The sequence below is a fragment of the Primulina tabacum genome, chromosome 9 (genome assembly GCF_025594145.1).
Source record: "Primulina tabacum isolate GXHZ01 chromosome 9, ASM2559414v2, whole genome shotgun sequence".
NCBI classification, from domain to species: Eukaryota; Viridiplantae; Streptophyta; class Magnoliopsida; order Lamiales; family Gesneriaceae; genus Primulina; species Primulina tabacum.
The window spans coordinates 1,004,242-1,021,445 of record NC_134558.1 but is presented as its reverse complement, the minus strand read 5'-3'; the positions used below and the strand labels follow the sequence as shown (position 1 = coordinate 1,021,445).

Genomic DNA, 17,204 nt, shown 5'->3' with positions numbered 1-17,204 from the left:
GAAACCATATGTTGTGACTATGTGGTTAGACTGTAAGGAGCTGTCTGTAAAATCTGATGTATGCAGCCGATGACATTCCGGTCTAAGAGATAAAAGGTTTAATTTATTTTATGAAAATATGATGAGCAAGTAAAAAAAAATTAGATCAATGGTATATAAGCGGAAAACCTTGCATAGTTCTATGCTTTTGGGCAGACTCGATAGCTGTAACAACGCCACGTATTAAGATTTGAAAAATATAGTAAATAGGGAAAAATGGTAATTAAAAAGATATTTAAATCTTTAAATATTTAAAAAACGGGGACGAGGAATCCTCAATTACGACGGGGGAGGAGATAGGACGGGTTTTATAGATTCAGGGACGAGACTACTTCACCTTATGCCATCCCGAGACACGATCCATCTTATTACCGAAAAAGTATTTATATATATAATATTGGTTTTGGTAAATTTACAGTAATTAAATAATATAATATAATATAAAAACCCGTTCGAAAAGCGCTGAAGAATGATAGCGTATCAAATCTTGAAAAAGTCGCTTCTCGAATTCAAGCTCTCCACAGAAGGGGAAAATCCAGTCCAGATCTGTAGGAATCGCGATCTGGCGAAATGTTCCTGTTGGACTGGTTTTACGGCGTGTTGGCATCCCTAGGATTATTGCAAAAGGAGGCCAAGATCTTGTTTCTTGGCCTCGATAATGCCGGCAAAACCACCCTTCTCCACATGCTCAAGGACGAGGTATCTCTGTTAAGATTACAATTATTATTTACTTTATCTTGTTTCTTTATGCTTAGTAATTGGATTCGGTGATTGGTCGATGCAGAGATTAGTTCAGCATCAGCCGACCCAATATCCGACATCGGAAGAGCTGAGTATTGGGAAGATAAAGTTCAAGGCTTTTGATTTGGGAGGGCATCAGATCGCCCGCAGAGTTTGGAAGGATTACTATGCCAAGGTAGGTCAAATTTGTTGTATGCTGTAGTTTTGTGGTGATTTCATTTTTTGCGCTTGTGAAGTTTAATGAAATTGTGACTTTTAGGGGAAGCCTTGAATTTAAGTGTATATATAGATGAATTGATCTAGGCAGGGGAAGAACTAGAAATTTAACTTGGAAGGGAGGCGAGGGAAGATGAGGTGTAGCGACTGTGTATTTTTGGTGACTCTCATACTCCTGCATTTGTGTTTGTCCCTGCCTTGCGTTTGGCTATCTCCAGCTTTAGCTAATGTTTCCAGTGATCTATGTGATTCCGTGGTGCACAATTGGTTGGTAATCGTTTGTGGAGTGGTATTTTACTATTTTTACTTCATAGGTTTGAGTGTTGGGTATTCTTTTTTTTTTAGACCTGTAGTTGTAGTGTTAGCATTTTTGGCTGAAAGATGTAAGGTGATATAGCTCCTGGAATTGGTCGCATTTATTCTCTCATCTGTTTGTATTCCAGCAAATATTATTGTATGCTTGAACTGTTCTGCAATTGTGATTTTCTTGTTTGGCTGCATATGTGTGATATTTTTCATTTTATCTATGCACCGTGACTTGTTTTTGGTGACAGCAAGCGTCACATCCAAATGCTTATTAACTTGTACGACCACATAGTTTTGGATTAGCCAACTCTTGCAACCATCAATTCTTTTTCCCTGAGTTATGATCCAACACTTTCCTGTATATATGTACGAGTGCTTTTCAATAAATGTGTCTCTGGTGTATGAATGTCAATGAGGTGACTCATGGTATGAGATAGAAACCTGAGGTCCACTAATATTGTTGAATGCGAAAAATTTGTTTGGCTTCAAACATATGCTACCATTGAAGTTTCTAGCAAATTTCCCCATGTCTTTGTCACCGGGAGCATTTTGAAATATTGAAATTCTTTCCTTGATTACTATAACAGGTTGATGCTGTAGTGTATCTGGTGGATGCTTATGACAAGGAACGTTTTGCAGAATCCAAAAAGGAATTAGACGCTCTTCTCTCTGATGAGTCCCTTGCCAGTGTCCCTTTTCTCATTTTGGGGAACAAGATCGACATACCATACGCTGCCTCGGAAGATGAGCTGCGATATCACCTTGGCCTCACTGGCATAACCACAGGAAAAGGGAAGGTAAATCTTGCGGATTCTAATGTGAGGCCATTGGAAGTTTTCATGTGCAGTATCGTGCGCAAAATGGGGTATGGTGACGGCTTTAAATGGGTATCTCAATACATAAAATAAGATCATTATCTGTAGGATGTCTTATAATTGTTGTTTCGAGACCGATAAAGATATGATGATGACAAGGCGAGAAGAATCATTCATTTTATGTTTTTGTAGTGGATAAAACTATGTATGCTTCTGGTTTGCGTTTGTGATATGAAGTGAAAATTTGATCGGTCCCGCTGCTGTGCTACAAATAATTTGACTGGAGCAAAACGTCTCGTAGCTTGGGACTCGACCAAATTTATCAAGATCCCAGTCCGACGACGATGACTACTACTACTAATGTTTTGCTTTCATTCTCCAGAAACCACGTCTCGTTTTCAATACAATGACAAAACATAGCATTAAGGCTATTGATACAAAACGAGATATATAATTTTTTTCTCAGCATGATTTATATACTATCGGTCTAAAAAGCTTTTTAACATGATAATAATTAATAGCAAGTGTTTGCATGTTATTGTGGAATCACAAAATCTTTTCAACACTCCTCACAAATAAACAAGGTTCTAAAAAGCGTGAAGCGTCCCGAAGCGTGGATTAAGCGTGAAATAACGTTTTTTTAGTATAATTGTAATTATCTCAAACCAATAAATAGATAAAATAATGCATAAATATGATAAATTTAAGTCTGGTGCATTAGTTCTCATATTTATAAAAGCATAAAAATCTCAAAATTATAATCTTTATTTGTTTTTGCAACTAGACCACTTTAAAAAATGCTAAATATTTGTCAAATCATTATCAGACATGCTTAATCATAATTAAATTAAAAAAATAAACATCTAAATTATAAACTAATTTATTATTTTAAAATAAAAAGACATACCTTCAAAATAAAAAATTTAAAAATAAATAGATGTGATTATTTGTACTTAAGCACATTTAATTAAACGCATTAATTACGCTTAATTCGGTCAAACTACAATTTAACCACTTTTTTTTCTGCTTTTCTCTGCGGTGTGTTTTTATCGAGCTTCAAGCTTAAGCGGGCTTTTTAAAACACTGCAAATAAGCACACGCTACCACTTTAACTTATCTGCTTAATAGCGAATGAGAAAAAATAAGGTCACACTTGCGAACTAATAGCTCATATTTCCCCTATAATTTTAGCAAGAAAATCACGTAAATTCACATGTGCAGATCCCATAAAATATTAATGTGAAGCATACATATGGTTGTTGTCGGAGCATAATTATTTAATTTAAGCACGTGTTGTTTGTAGTGAGTTTTAAAACTGGGATTGGGATGATTTTTCTTTCCATTTAACCATAGTCTCTCCACTATCGGTCAATTGTCTTTATTGTTGACTTTGGCGTCCATTATGTTAACTTATATGATTATGAATTTAAGGATGACAGGAATTGGTGCATGTTTGTGGTTCGCACGATATAGCATGTGATGTCTGCAGGCACAAAAATTTGAAACTTTCCATTCACATGTGGATCAAATGAAGAACACTTTGCATATACTCCACCAAGTCATCACTTAAAAAAAAAGTAATAAATATTTTGATTATAGATTTATTTGATAATCTATTATGAAACTTATTTTTAAATTAATTTATGTAATGCATTTGGTTCTTGTTATATGGAAATGATAGATAACAAAGTTAAAAGATTGTCTGAAAATGCAAATTCTGTATGTATATCTGTCATCAATATCACTATCTCTAAGATAATTAACATTCTTAACTTCGAGATGCTCTTTGTCAAAAGAGTTCATGCGTTTGCGCTACAGTAAAATAAATTAAATTACGTCAAATGTTTTTCTTCATCCATAATTTAATACGCATTTTAAAGAAAATTTGTGATTTAGTTATGGATTTTAGTTTTATAATTTGTCCAAGTTTGATTTCATCAACTAACTTGGATTTTGTTAGTTTCGACCCTTTGTCGCCCGAAACAATTAAATCCATTGAATATTATTTATTTGACACTGACGATCTGCTACTTAGTTTATTTGGTAAGAATTAATTCTATAGTATACTCATTAAAATCTAGCTAAGCAAAAATAATGACAAATTTTTTCCTCACATTTTGAAATAATGAGTGACATTTTGCTTTATTTTTCTTTTATTTTAATACTTAGATTAATTTTAATCTACATTACATATGTTTATTATTGCTACATAAACCATATAGAAGATGATCGATCTCAAATAAATAATATTCGGCAAAAAAGGACCAAAAAAATTCATGTTAGTGGATAAAAACCAAATTTGAACAAATTACAAGACTAAAAATTAAAACATGTCAAAATCATGGTTGGGAAGATTATAATAGCCAAAGCCACTTACATGACTAAAATTACAAAATTTCACATTTCAACCATATGACGAAAAAAATATCTTGTTCGATTGATAATATTGAAAGTGTTTTGTTTAATATAATAGTAAGGATTGTGCATATCAGATAAATATTGTCTCGAATATTGTAGCACCTTGTGAAAACAAGTAGCGGAATAATATAACACACAAATAATTAAAGTAATACAGAGATTTTATAAACAAGTTAACACACTTGTTCAATGTCTCAGGTAAAAATAATCAATAGAAAAGAAATTAAGTTTACAAAACTTACTAGTGAAGAAACGAAAAATTGTCTTCCTTAACAAGTCAATGAAGTAAATTGTGTCCTAAAATATCAATAACAAAAATAACAAAAACAAAAGAATGCAAATCTGTGTAGTCAAAATTCAGAGCAACAAACCAATTATCCAATAAACACTATGTACGGATGTTGTCTTCAAATGTCTCCAACATGTCATGATAACACAGTAAAACAAAGATACTTAGTCTTTGCGAGTTCTTCAAAAAAATCTATCGTATCTCGCTCGTCTCACCTCTCTAGAACTTTTATTGACCGGACAATTGTTTATCAATGTCTCTAATAAATCCTTGAGACTCAAGAATCCTATAAATCAACGAGGGAGAATGTAGTTTTGAATATTTGAATCCTCTCTTAGCAAATTGAAGCATTGCTTTGAAGAACAATTTCTCAAAATTAAAGGTACCTTGAGTACCAGTGGAAAATTGAACCAAGACTTGTGGTCTTGTCACCACTGTAGAGTTTGTTAAAAGAGTCCAATTGCATATTGCAATTTTGTGAAGAACATAGTAAAACGATGTCAAATTCACAGCAGACAGACGGTTTGGATGTGATCAAAATCGATTGATCAAACCCAGGTTAATACTGAAGTAACCTCATGAATGTCAGTTGGAGAACTTCTTCTGTATCAGCAGGAATATGGTCGAGTTTGTTAATGATCCGGGACTGAAATCGTACTCTATCTCGAATAAAAATGTTACAAAATTTACACCTGACCTTTCATGACCTACACCGGGTGAAATATTGGTGTAGAACTCAAGAACACGCTTACACCAGTATGACACCATTGTAAAAACGGCCAAGAATAATCTGCAGAGTTTGAGAAAAGCCACCAAATTCTGCTTAGAATAGGCATCTTTATCCACGTTCTTCTCATCTAGGAACTCTTTGTTGGCATACACAGACCCTTGAGCCAGAGATTTTTTAGTGTAGGACTTAGTTGAGAAGGCTTTGCTCAAATAGTCTTTGTCCAGAATGTCATCAAAATCAGCTGCAACATCGTCATTGTCAGCTTCATTATCAACACTATCATCAAAATCTTCATCCGTAGATGTGGAAGATGAACTGCTGGACGGCTCAGGCCTATTTTCTACAAATTCCTGTTGCATCTCTGCATCAGGTTCATCTTCGGAGTCTTCAAGAGCAGATACAGAGGCAGTGCCCTTGTCTTTCTTCAAATTTTTAGAAATTGTGCAAGAAAGACCTCGTCCTTATTAGAAAAGTTGGTTCCTTGGAACCAGACTGTGCAATAGTAGTTTTAGGAACATGGTGTTCATCACCCGAAGAACTTCTTTCAGTAGTTTGTGTGAACTTCTTGCAGGCCACCAACTCATAATCAACATCGTTTGAATAATCACCAGGCGTTTATTCTAGGTCAGCCAATGATAGTCTCCTAGATGATTTGCCCTTGTGAATAAATTTCTTGGGTGGAGTGAAATCAGGATTATATCCTTGTCGCTTTGAACGGCGGACACGAGGTGGTGGAGGAAACACATGGTTACAGAAAATCGGGTATATTTTCAACATCATTCTCATTCTTGGGTTCACCTAAGAATGGTTTCGAAATGCTGTTGTAATGCTCTCAAAAATAGTTGCTGCAAGGCTTCAAAATGCTGCTTGAACTCTCGAGACTTAAGACCGTAATCGAGTTCGAAACAGAAGGAAATTATCAGAATTCAAACTTTGAAATACCACTATTGGAGCTTCAAAAATCAGATAGAAATCCACCTCGAAAGGACGTTGCAATGGCTCAATTTTTGGAGAGAAGATTGGTTAGTGTAGGGATTCGAATATGGACAGAAATGAAGTTCAAAACAGTGCAGGGATTAGGATGAATTTTCGAGATTTTTGGGCAGCACCTAAACTTGACAATTATGAGCTCTTGCGATCAGTTTGTGGTGTGATTTCCTCATCAACTTAGTGTGTGTTTATATGGAGTTTGGTTCAGCTGAACGGTCAAGGTCGTTTACTCATCTTTTTCTCCCATTGAGCTGTTACAATTCTTTAGATTTAATGGGTGTTATTCTCGTTTTTAAGGGAAATTAGTGGCTATTATTGGTGTCAAATGACTGTAATTCTTCCTTAATGGTGCATTTACCATGCCATTTAACTGATTATCCTTTCTCACTTTTTGAAATTTTGAAATTAATATAATGACCATGTAATTCATTCGATTTTCACACACCCGAGTTTGCTTACGCTTTTGACAAGCTATGCAAACATATGGTACACCTGAGGATAAATTGGACATACCTCGTACAACATCATAATTACTAATGTTCTTCAATGTCTTGAAGTTTGCATGTCCCAACTTTTGATGTTATAGATCAAGTTCACTCATTTTTGTATGTTCGCATGTAAGTTCTTCTCCTAATTGATAACAATTATCTGTAGATCTTATACCTGTCATGACAAACATGTTAGCCTTATCAAAAGCTTCATAATATTTTTATCAAACTTAAAAAACAAGACATCATCACACAATTGACTGATGCTTATTAATTTTGAATTAAGTTCCTAACATGAAGTACATTGTGAAGCTCAGGAAGTCCTTGTTGTCCTTGTGTAAAGGGGCTGCCGACTTGGGTTGCTAGGGAGCTGATTAACGTCGTGAATGATGAGGATTAAGTGCTGGAGTCGAGGCTTATTCGGTCTAGGTGAGGGCTGAACGGTTTGGGTAAAGAAACCTAGCGGCTACATGAATAGATCGAAGGTTTGTGGTGCGTTGGCTGTGCAAGGGTCGTTCCTAGCCTTGTACTGACCCTGGTGGGTCTGAACCGTGGCCTAGGATGGCTCGAACATGGCTGGACATAGTGAGGAGGCCGATCGAGCGTGGGATGTAGAGGTTGGTCTCGGTTGGAGCGAAATTGGTGGCTAGCGAGTGTTTGCGTCTTGCAGTGTGCATGGGGCTGTGAGCTGGGGTTAGGTATGTCCAGTAGGGTCCAAAGGTAGGCTAGGAAAGGTTGGTTCAAGGCTGGTTCGGGTTGGTAGGGCCTAGAGTTGAAAGTTTGAAGGTTTAATGCATAACGGTTTGTAGGTTGTAACGCGCTAGAAATTTCCAGCAACTTTTGGGCTTGGTTTGTAGGTCCTAAGGGTTCTGAAATGAGTGTTTTAGGGGCTGGTAGTTTAGGTTCAAGTCACGGTTTGAGTTGGAAAAAATTTGGTTAAGTTTCGGGTCGATTCGGGTTAAAACCGGGACCCCGGTCCAAGTTTTAAAATGAATCGTATAAGTTTTGAAACGGGCTCGAATTTATGTCTAAGAATTGCTTATAAATATGTTTTGAGGTGTTTGGTTGACTTCGGGTCGAAATTTAGAGGTCCAGGGGTAAAATGGTCAATTAGGGTTTCCAGGGGCAAAATAGTCATTTTGCATCCGGGTCGAGTTTTTAGTCCTGCCAGCCCCCTAAACACGATTTGACATGTTTTAAATGCTTATGCTATCACACACATGGATTTTTATGTAAATATGAAAACTACGTTGCATGCTTGATTTTAAGAAAAATTTACGTATATGCATGATTTCATTAAGTGATGAATATGATGACATATTTTAGAGGATGAGAGTTGATTGTGACTAATAGGATGATAGGATAATACGATGACATGTAAGGCCAAGGTTCAGTGGATGGGTAATACCGTTGCTGATGTCCCCATCGCCGAGTACCGCGGTTATACGTAGATAGATCCATCGCCTAATATGATGATACGAAAGTCACAACTAATGAACGGAATGCAAATTAAGAAAAAGAATACGTATATGTTGATATGATGAGATATGTTATGAAAATGTTTTTTCTTTGACAGTGCATGGTTACTCTTACATCTTTTTAAGATCATGAAACATATTTTTATTCCGGTACTTTTTATTGCTGCGTGCTATGTATATGTATTTGTTATGACGTTACAGGTGTGATGAGTCTTTAGACTCATTAGGTGTGAATGATGCAGGTGAGCATATTGATCAAGAGATAGGAGGTGCCGAAGACTGAGTTGGCAGGGCAGAATGTGCGCACACTAAACCGAGGACCATATTTTCTGGACATCATGTTTAGGAGTTAGGAGAGGTCATGGATATTTTCATTACTATTCATGGTTCTTATTTGATTTATTTTTAACGACTGGCTAGAGTTTGATGACTTGACATATTTTTAACTGCAGTAGTTTTACCAGTTTTGAACCCTCTTATGTTAAAATGTGTGATTTACAGTTGATATTGCATGAATGCATTTAAATATATTTTTAAGAATTAGTTTACAAAAAAAAAAAATTAGTATCATTTTAAGTAGCAGCCGTTTCAGATTTGATAAGACTGTCACCATCTTCATCAACTAGTTTGGTGAAGTCTAACCGTTGACAACATGTTGTCACGATTTTTCATCTATGGACTTGACATAAAATCATATTTTGATTTTTTTCAAAGAACGTAGTTGGATCCATCCAAGACAGGTGGTCGTAGTGCGGTGTTGGAAAGTGACATGTCTATTGTGTAACGCCCCCAGATTCGACGACTATTCTCACTGTACCAAGACGAGTCTTTCCAGCGTGCTTATGTACTCACTCATACGCACCCTAGGAAACTTCCCAGGAGGTCACCCATCCCAAAATTGTCTCAAGTCAAGCACGCTTAACTTTGGAGTTCTTATGTGATGAGCTACCGAAAAGAAGATGCACCTTCGTGATATGAGTAGTACATATCAAATCTTTTAATCCCTCTTCAACTGTACAGTCCATTACATTGAACAGTCTCGCAATCCCTCTCATTCCGGTGTGGGATCGGTTCATTCATGTTTCCTCCACCTAGAAGCCTGCCAGGAGCCTCTCATTGTCCGTGCAACCTCATGGCACCGGCGATCACCCCTCGTCTTCTTCGGCCCCGGGCCTCACATGCCCACCAGCTTCCGCTTGGTTCGTCCCTGAACCATACCGTACTAAGAGAGGTCGGCTCTGATACCAACTGTAATGCCCCAGATTCGACGATTATCCTCACTGTACCAAGATGAGTCTTTCCAGCGTGCTTATGTCCTCACTCACACGCACCGTGGGAAACTTCCCAGGAGGTCACACATCCCAAAATTGCCCCAAGTCAAGTACGCTTAACTTTGGAGTTCTTATGTGATGAGCTACCGAAAAGAAGATGCGCATTCGTGATATGAATAGTACATATCAAATCTTTTAAGCCATCTTCAACTGTACAGTCCATTACATCGAACAGTCTCGGAATCCCTCTCATTCCGGTGTGGGATCGGTTTATTCATATTCCCTCCACCTAGAAGCCTGTAAGGAGCCGCTCATTGTCCGTGCAACCTCATGGCACCGGTGATCATCCCCCGCCCTCTTCGGCCCCGGGCCTCACATATTGAGTTTTACCTGTTAAAAAAAATAACTAGAATACCACTTAGTAACACCAAGAGTTGGACGTGATACCAAGTGAAAGTATTTTGTTTAACATAACGGTAAGAATTGTGTGTATTAGATAAGTGTTGTCTCAGATGTTGTAACACCATGTGATAACATGCAGAAGAATAATATAACACAGAGATTGAAGGGATCGTTTACAAAGCACCTTGAGGTGCTTGCAAACAAAATATTCTCCAAGAGCTACAATAGCTCGTTTCTAAGAATGTATACACCGATAAATTAGATCGAGTTTGGAGTTAAAACCAAGCGAAAAACACTCGAAATAATCATTCGTTAAGTAACACTGATATATTTTGTATATCCTGTTTAATTGAATAACTGAAAAAGGGTAGATTAGTTTTTGCATCCATCAGTTCAGTTATGGTGACAACTGAACTGACGAATACTCTATATGATCCAAACAGTTTGAAAACAACAGTTAATCAGAAAAATACACAAGATATGTTTATGGATGTTCGGAGACTTCAACTGCTCCTACGTCACCCCTTCTACCCCCTCGGGTAGGATTCACTAGAAGACTTTGATTTATACATCTCTTTGTACAAACTCACTCAGGTTAGGACTTACACTAATGCCTAACTGAACTCCTAGACTAGACTGAAGGAAGCACCTTCCAGTTAACACTTCTTTAACGTCTATGTGAGAAAGACTACATACACAAGTTTAACGTCATTGTGCAAGACGAAGTTTGAGTGGTGGTGTGTGTGCGTGTGTGAGAACTGAACAATGAAAGCACCATGAAGGTGTTCTCACACACTGAGGGAAATATGCTTCTAAAACTAAGATGATAACACGTTGAAGTGTTTCCTCTGGGCTGATTGCTTCTTCAAAGCTGATAAGCATTGTGTGTACCCTCTCTATATTTTATCTTTTCACTCGTCAACTCTCATCATCACTCATCATCTTCTTCACTAAGCTTCGGCTTCTATTTATAGACGTTTGGTTGAACGTACAGTGAGACTCAGTGGATGAATCCATTGCAGTTTGAATTTGTTCCCCCAATAGATATCTGGAATATTTAGCTTTAAACGCTGCTGCAACGTCTCTTATTATACCTTGATCGTACAGTAGCTTTTGTACTTTTGTGCACAGCTTGATTAAGCTTGTCGTATCTGCAAAAACTTTTAGTCACGATCTTAACAGTTAAAATTATACTTTTGTTAGGATTAAATTTTTCTAGAAAGTTGCGTACGATTGTTGGTTATGTTACTTATTAGTCGTATGTATGAAATGAGTCAGACACCTTGTGTTGAGGAATTTTTGTAAGTTATTAAGAAACTTAGGATTAAGTGAATATGAGTGCTGGAATTAGGTTATCTAAGACTACTTGGGTTGTGTAAGTTTGAACTTCAAGTTTATGAAATAGGTGTTCATACGGAGGTTTTGGGTGAAATAAAAACAAAAGGGGATTAGTTGCGTTCAACATGGATTACCAATGAACGAATATTAATATTTTTATCGAGTAAGAATCTAAAAACTTGATATGGGGATTCTGAAACTCTATGAGTGATAAGTAAAGTTGATTTATTAGAGTTAGTCCATCATTAAAAGGAGGAACTTATTAAGTCTTATACGCTAGAATTAATTAAGTATTGAGGATACATCAAAGTGTGACATTCGTTCCAATGAGGAAGGGCCAAGTGTCTTAGGCCTCAACTATATTGTAATTGGGAAGAAAATAGTTTAAGCATGTGATTGATGCTAGAAAGGTTTTATTATTTAAGGAGAGGATCAAAATTGTATATTTTGGAGTTTTATGGATTAATGTTACTCGAAATTTAAGATTGGCAACAACTTTATATTTGGGATGTACTCATAAATAGCTAAGTTATGTAAGTTTGATATCGTAAGATTTCGATTCAAGGATTGTAGGCCAATATTATTATGGGGTAAGATAAGGTTTAACTTTTAAGTGTATTGCCGATGATAGAAGTTGATCAGTAACTTTTGGTGCTAAGATTTCTTAGGTTGAACTGCATAAATGCTGATGTAATAGGTCGATGGACATTACGGGTATGGTATAAGGAAAGTAAGATGCGATAAGTTTGGACCTTCATTTCTAATATTGGGAATGGTGAGAAAAGTCAGAAGTCGAGATCATAGTAAAGTAAAAGTAAGTCGCCATAAGTCGCTTTAAGTTGCGATTCGCGAACGAAGTTTTTGATAGGCAATTTAATTAGGATTGAAGATAAGTAAGGATAGCATATGACTTAATTTTTTTTATTAGAGTAGCGCAGCGGTAGCGTGGATTGTTGGGATACTAGAATTAAGAATCTTAACTTTTGGATTATCGATGATTAGCGAATTTCGGGGACGAAATTCAATTTAAGGGGGGTAGATTGTGACGTCCCGAAAATTTGAGGTCTACGTGAACCATATGCGTGTAATTTATTAAATTTCTTATGTATTTTTTTAAATGGTTTTAATGCATGTTTATTTCATTAATTTGTGTTTTAATTCATGATTTATTAATTTGCATTATTTTAAATTATTTATTCTTATGTGTTGCACGTTAAAATGTTTCTTGAGCTTTATGTTTCAGGCGAATATTTGATGTGAGATCAGGAAAAAGAGACCGGTTACGGTTTAGGCGATTCTTGTATCGTGATATGTTATTCCAAGTCAAGAAAATTAGTGTTTTAAATGATTTATGAAAAATTTTAGCATGTTAAAACCAAATTTAATTTATTAGGTGATTTTAGATTTTTAAGCTTTTCAAATACTAATTTTATTATTGAGAGATTTTAATCTTGAAATTTTCCTCAATTATTGTTTTGTTTAAAACTTTGTTTGGGGTTAACTAATTAGATTAGTATTATTTTATTTCTAATTATTTACTTAATCAATTCTTTAGCCCCTAATTGAGTAATTAAGCAATTATTTCCCTACAATACACCACACACTCACGCACACACACAACACACACAAACACACGTTTCATTTTTGAGATAGCCTAGGGTTCTTGAGCTCTAGCAGCAGCCACCCCTCTCATTTACAAATTTCTGAAGGTTTATGTTGCTTTTTCAAGCAAGAATCGCGTAGCAAGTGTTCCCCGGTCATCTCCCGTATTCCACCGCACCGGTATTCGCCATCTTCAGTCAGTTTCAAAGCAAAGGCATGTATATTCTGTTTTTCCTGCTTCGATCTCGTCATATTATATGTTGTGTTAATTACTATGCGTAAAAATCCATGTATGATGTACAAAGTTTGAGCAAAAACTTATTGGATCGATTTTTGAAATGTTTTTTAGATCTGAAACTTAAAATTTACTGTTATTTTAAATATTGCGAATTTTCAGTTGCTTTTCTGGAAAAACTTTCAACATATAAATCGTAGAACTTTTTGATACTTTCGATTTGATATATAATTCGAAATATTTGGATAAATAATGAGTGAGGTATGATCGTTTTCGTGGGACTGCTCAAACTGCGACTTTTATGAAAATGCTGTTCTTGAAGTTTATTTGTTGCAGGCTCTGTTGGGCATCGATGGGTGATCATTGCTGCATTTAAGTATATCGAGAATGATGTTGGGATGTATGTTGGTATTTCGTTTCGTGTCTTTAGGCACTTGGTTGAGTTAGAAATCGTAGGAATTGATTTGGTGTCAAATTTCGTGTTCATGAGTTGTATTTTGTTGTAAGTTGGACGTCATTGTTTTGGAGCCTTTGTTTGAGTTTGAATGAATGTTCTAGCACTCTAGGATGGGTCCCGAGGTGTCGGTTCATGGTCCGTCCCCTTTGTCCTTCAAAATACGAAATTTCAGAGTCTACCCGGACCCATATCCGGACCCGTACACGGGGTCCGTGTCCTTTTTCCTTCAAAATGCAAATTTTCAAGCGTCTACCTGGACCCCGTGTACGGGTCCGTGTACCCCTTTTAAAAAAAATATTTAATTTTTTTTTTAGTATTTGCTTCGGGGTTCTATATCATGGTTTAGTACGATGGTTAAAATTTATTTATATGAAAATATAGGATTTGTTTTGGGGTTCTATATCATGGCTTAGTACGATTATTAAACGAGGTCAAGTCCCGAGTGATCTAGAATGTCATAAGCTATTTATTTACTTCGGTGGCGAGCACGAGTTGCCTACGTATAAGTTATGCAAGATAAGTGTTTGAACTTATAATAGTATGTGCAGCAGTGGCCCCAAGCGAGATCCAACGAATCCCTCAACGCCAAGTAAGTATGTTCGACGTGCAAAATAAAATATTTCAAGTTTTTGAGGTATGCTAAATGTCTTGTGACCAAATTTATGTATGGGATTGGAAAGCGGTAAAGCATGACCAGGGATAAATCCACCCCGTTAAAGCATGAATGGGTTTAGATCAGGATTGGAAAGCGGTAAAGCATAACCAGGGACCAATCCACCCGTTAAAGCATGAACGGGGATCTCATGTATGTGGCAGTGGATTTTCCTTGTCAGCCCAGTACTGTGGTTTAGTCTGATTAGACGCATTTATGTATTAGGTCACTTGCTTTGAAATATGCCTCTACGCAAAATAATGTTATGTATGCTCAAATATGTATGATGCAAATATGTTTATGAAAAATCTTATGATGATGGCATGTCTATGTTTATGTATGTATGTACAAGTTTCAAGTATGTTACAGTTCAAGTTTTAAGTATGATACGTTCAAGTTTCAAGTATGTAATCTCTATTTTAAAGTTGCATGTTGTTTTATTACGTATTATTTGTTACCTCCAGTTTATACATGTTGAGTCTTTGGACTCACTAGACTTGATCGATGCAGGTGAAGAAAATGTTGAGGAGACGAGGGGTGGGGACCAATGAGCCGACTTGGACTACGCAGGAGGCTAAACCCGAGGACAGTCCATGTTTTAAGATCTTTATGCACGATTTTTAATACTCTGATTTCACGTTATGATTACGATGTTTAAGCAAGAACTTTTAGCAAACTTTATTTGTGATCTTTGTATTGCAAATATTTTGGATGAATAGTTTTTGATTGAAGGTTTACTTCTTATTTAAGAAAATTTTTATTTTTCCACAAATTTTAAAACAGTATGAAAGTACGGTACGTTTCAGGTCAGTTGAATTGCTCTTGATACTTCAATTGTCCTGGTTCAGTTCAATCGATCAGTTTGCACTTTCAGTTTGCGTCTCGATAGCTTCAGTTTAAGCTTGGTAACTGATCAGTTCGATGCCTGGTCAGTTTCAGTTTCTGCGCACTTAGGTAAACTCATTAGAAATAAATAAACGAGTTTTGTTAACATCAAAATAAAGATTGCTGAACATAAAATGTTCCAACATAGATATTTATGCACAAGTGAACACACTTGTACGATGTCTCGTGACAAAATAATCACTAGAAAAGAAATCGAATTTTCAAAACCAATATTAGTGAAGAAATGAAAAACTATTTTAATAAGTCAATTAAGTAAACTGTATTCTGAAATATTAATAATAAAAATAACCAAAATACAATAACACAAATCTATGCAGATGAAATTCGAAATAACAAAACAATTCCCCAATTAACACTTGTGTGTTGCAAAGCAATTGTAATTAATATTCAACACGTGATAGGATAAACATGTGATATATAATATAAGGATAAGTTAATGATAAATAAGATGTAGGATATTATATTTAATGTTTGGTATGATTTTAATAAGGGTGATTAAATTTATATATTAGATTGTAATGACAAAATCATCATTATCATAATAAATTGTATAATTTCAAAGTTGTTGCTTGAGTTCATATTTCTTATTTGTTCATGCGGCGACAGTGCTTGTATGAATTTTTTTACCTATTTTCATATATTATATAATATGATAATTGATCCCTTAATTTTGTGAATCAAGTCAAATATAAATTTTTAAGGTTAATCGAGTGATACTAATAATTTTATTGAGATTTATACAAATCATTTATATAATTATCTCGAGTTCATTTATATAATTATCGTATTATATAATATATAAAAATAAATAAAAATATTTATTTGATTTTAATTTCTACCTACAAGTGAAATGAGAGAACAATAGGGTTTATGATTTTTATATATTGAGTACAATTAAGTCATTTGTGGTGTTTTTGTCATTAGATTAAAATTATCACATCTTATAAAAGAGATATTTTATCCCTATATAAAATTATTTATCACGGGTCCATGATATTATCATGAGTTTTCTAAAAAATTATCAAACGTGAGATAAGGAGGATTATTTATCAATCTTTCTCTTATCCCATGTACCAAACTATACTTAAATGTATATATTGTAATGAGAAAATGGATAATATGGGGAAATCTTTGGGAACCGAATTCACATCACTCAGTTGTTTCCTTGGATTCCGACATGTCTACAGAATTTTATTATTTTAAAAGCATACAACCCAGTCGATTATTAATTTAATTATGTTAGGTTAATCGTATCTGTGTAGCTTAGCTTGTTGTGGAAATATTTTTAAGGCATAAAACCACAACTATTTAAATGGAATTCCATGTTTTAAGTAGGAATCTTGTGATCTCATGCATCACCAGGATCATGGTTATTTAACTCACACATGACTACCCTTTTAATATTTTAAAATAGCTATCGACTACTTCATATATAACTATGTATATATATATATATATACACGATTAAATATAAAAAAAAAATTTAATTTTAATTTTATTTATTTGTCTCTTTATTATTCTGATAATCTATATTGTCAAGCTTATTAATTTTATAATTTTAGTTCATTTTCTGACGCAACGACAATTTGAAGTTGAAATGACGCTGGAATAATGTTGTTGTCTGCGGTGTTACATCAACACTCCCGCAGAAAAAAAAAATTTAAAAATTCTAAAAAGAGAAATATACAAAATTAAAGATCGAAACTTGAAAATATAGATAACTAAAATTACAAATAAGAAAATAAACATATCAAAATTATATTTTCCCTGAAATAATGATCTCTTAAAAATCTTGTATAAAGATCATGCCTATATAAATACTTCTGACGGC

At 35.1% G+C, this 17,204-nt stretch overlaps 1 protein-coding gene across 1 annotated transcript; it reads left to right on the top strand.

The window, feature by feature from the left end:
* Nucleotides 1–484: 484 nt before the first annotated feature.
* LOC142556550 (small COPII coat GTPase SAR1A) lies at nt 485–2,372 on the top strand. Its single transcript, XM_075668011.1, has 3 exons — nt 485–738; nt 824–955; nt 1,890–2,372. The coding sequence occupies exons 1-3, from the start codon at nt 610–612 to the stop codon at nt 2,208–2,210; spliced, it is 582 nt and encodes a 193-aa protein (XP_075524126.1). The 5' UTR covers nt 485–609; the 3' UTR covers nt 2,211–2,372.
* Nucleotides 2,373–17,204: the final 14,832 nt, after the last annotated feature.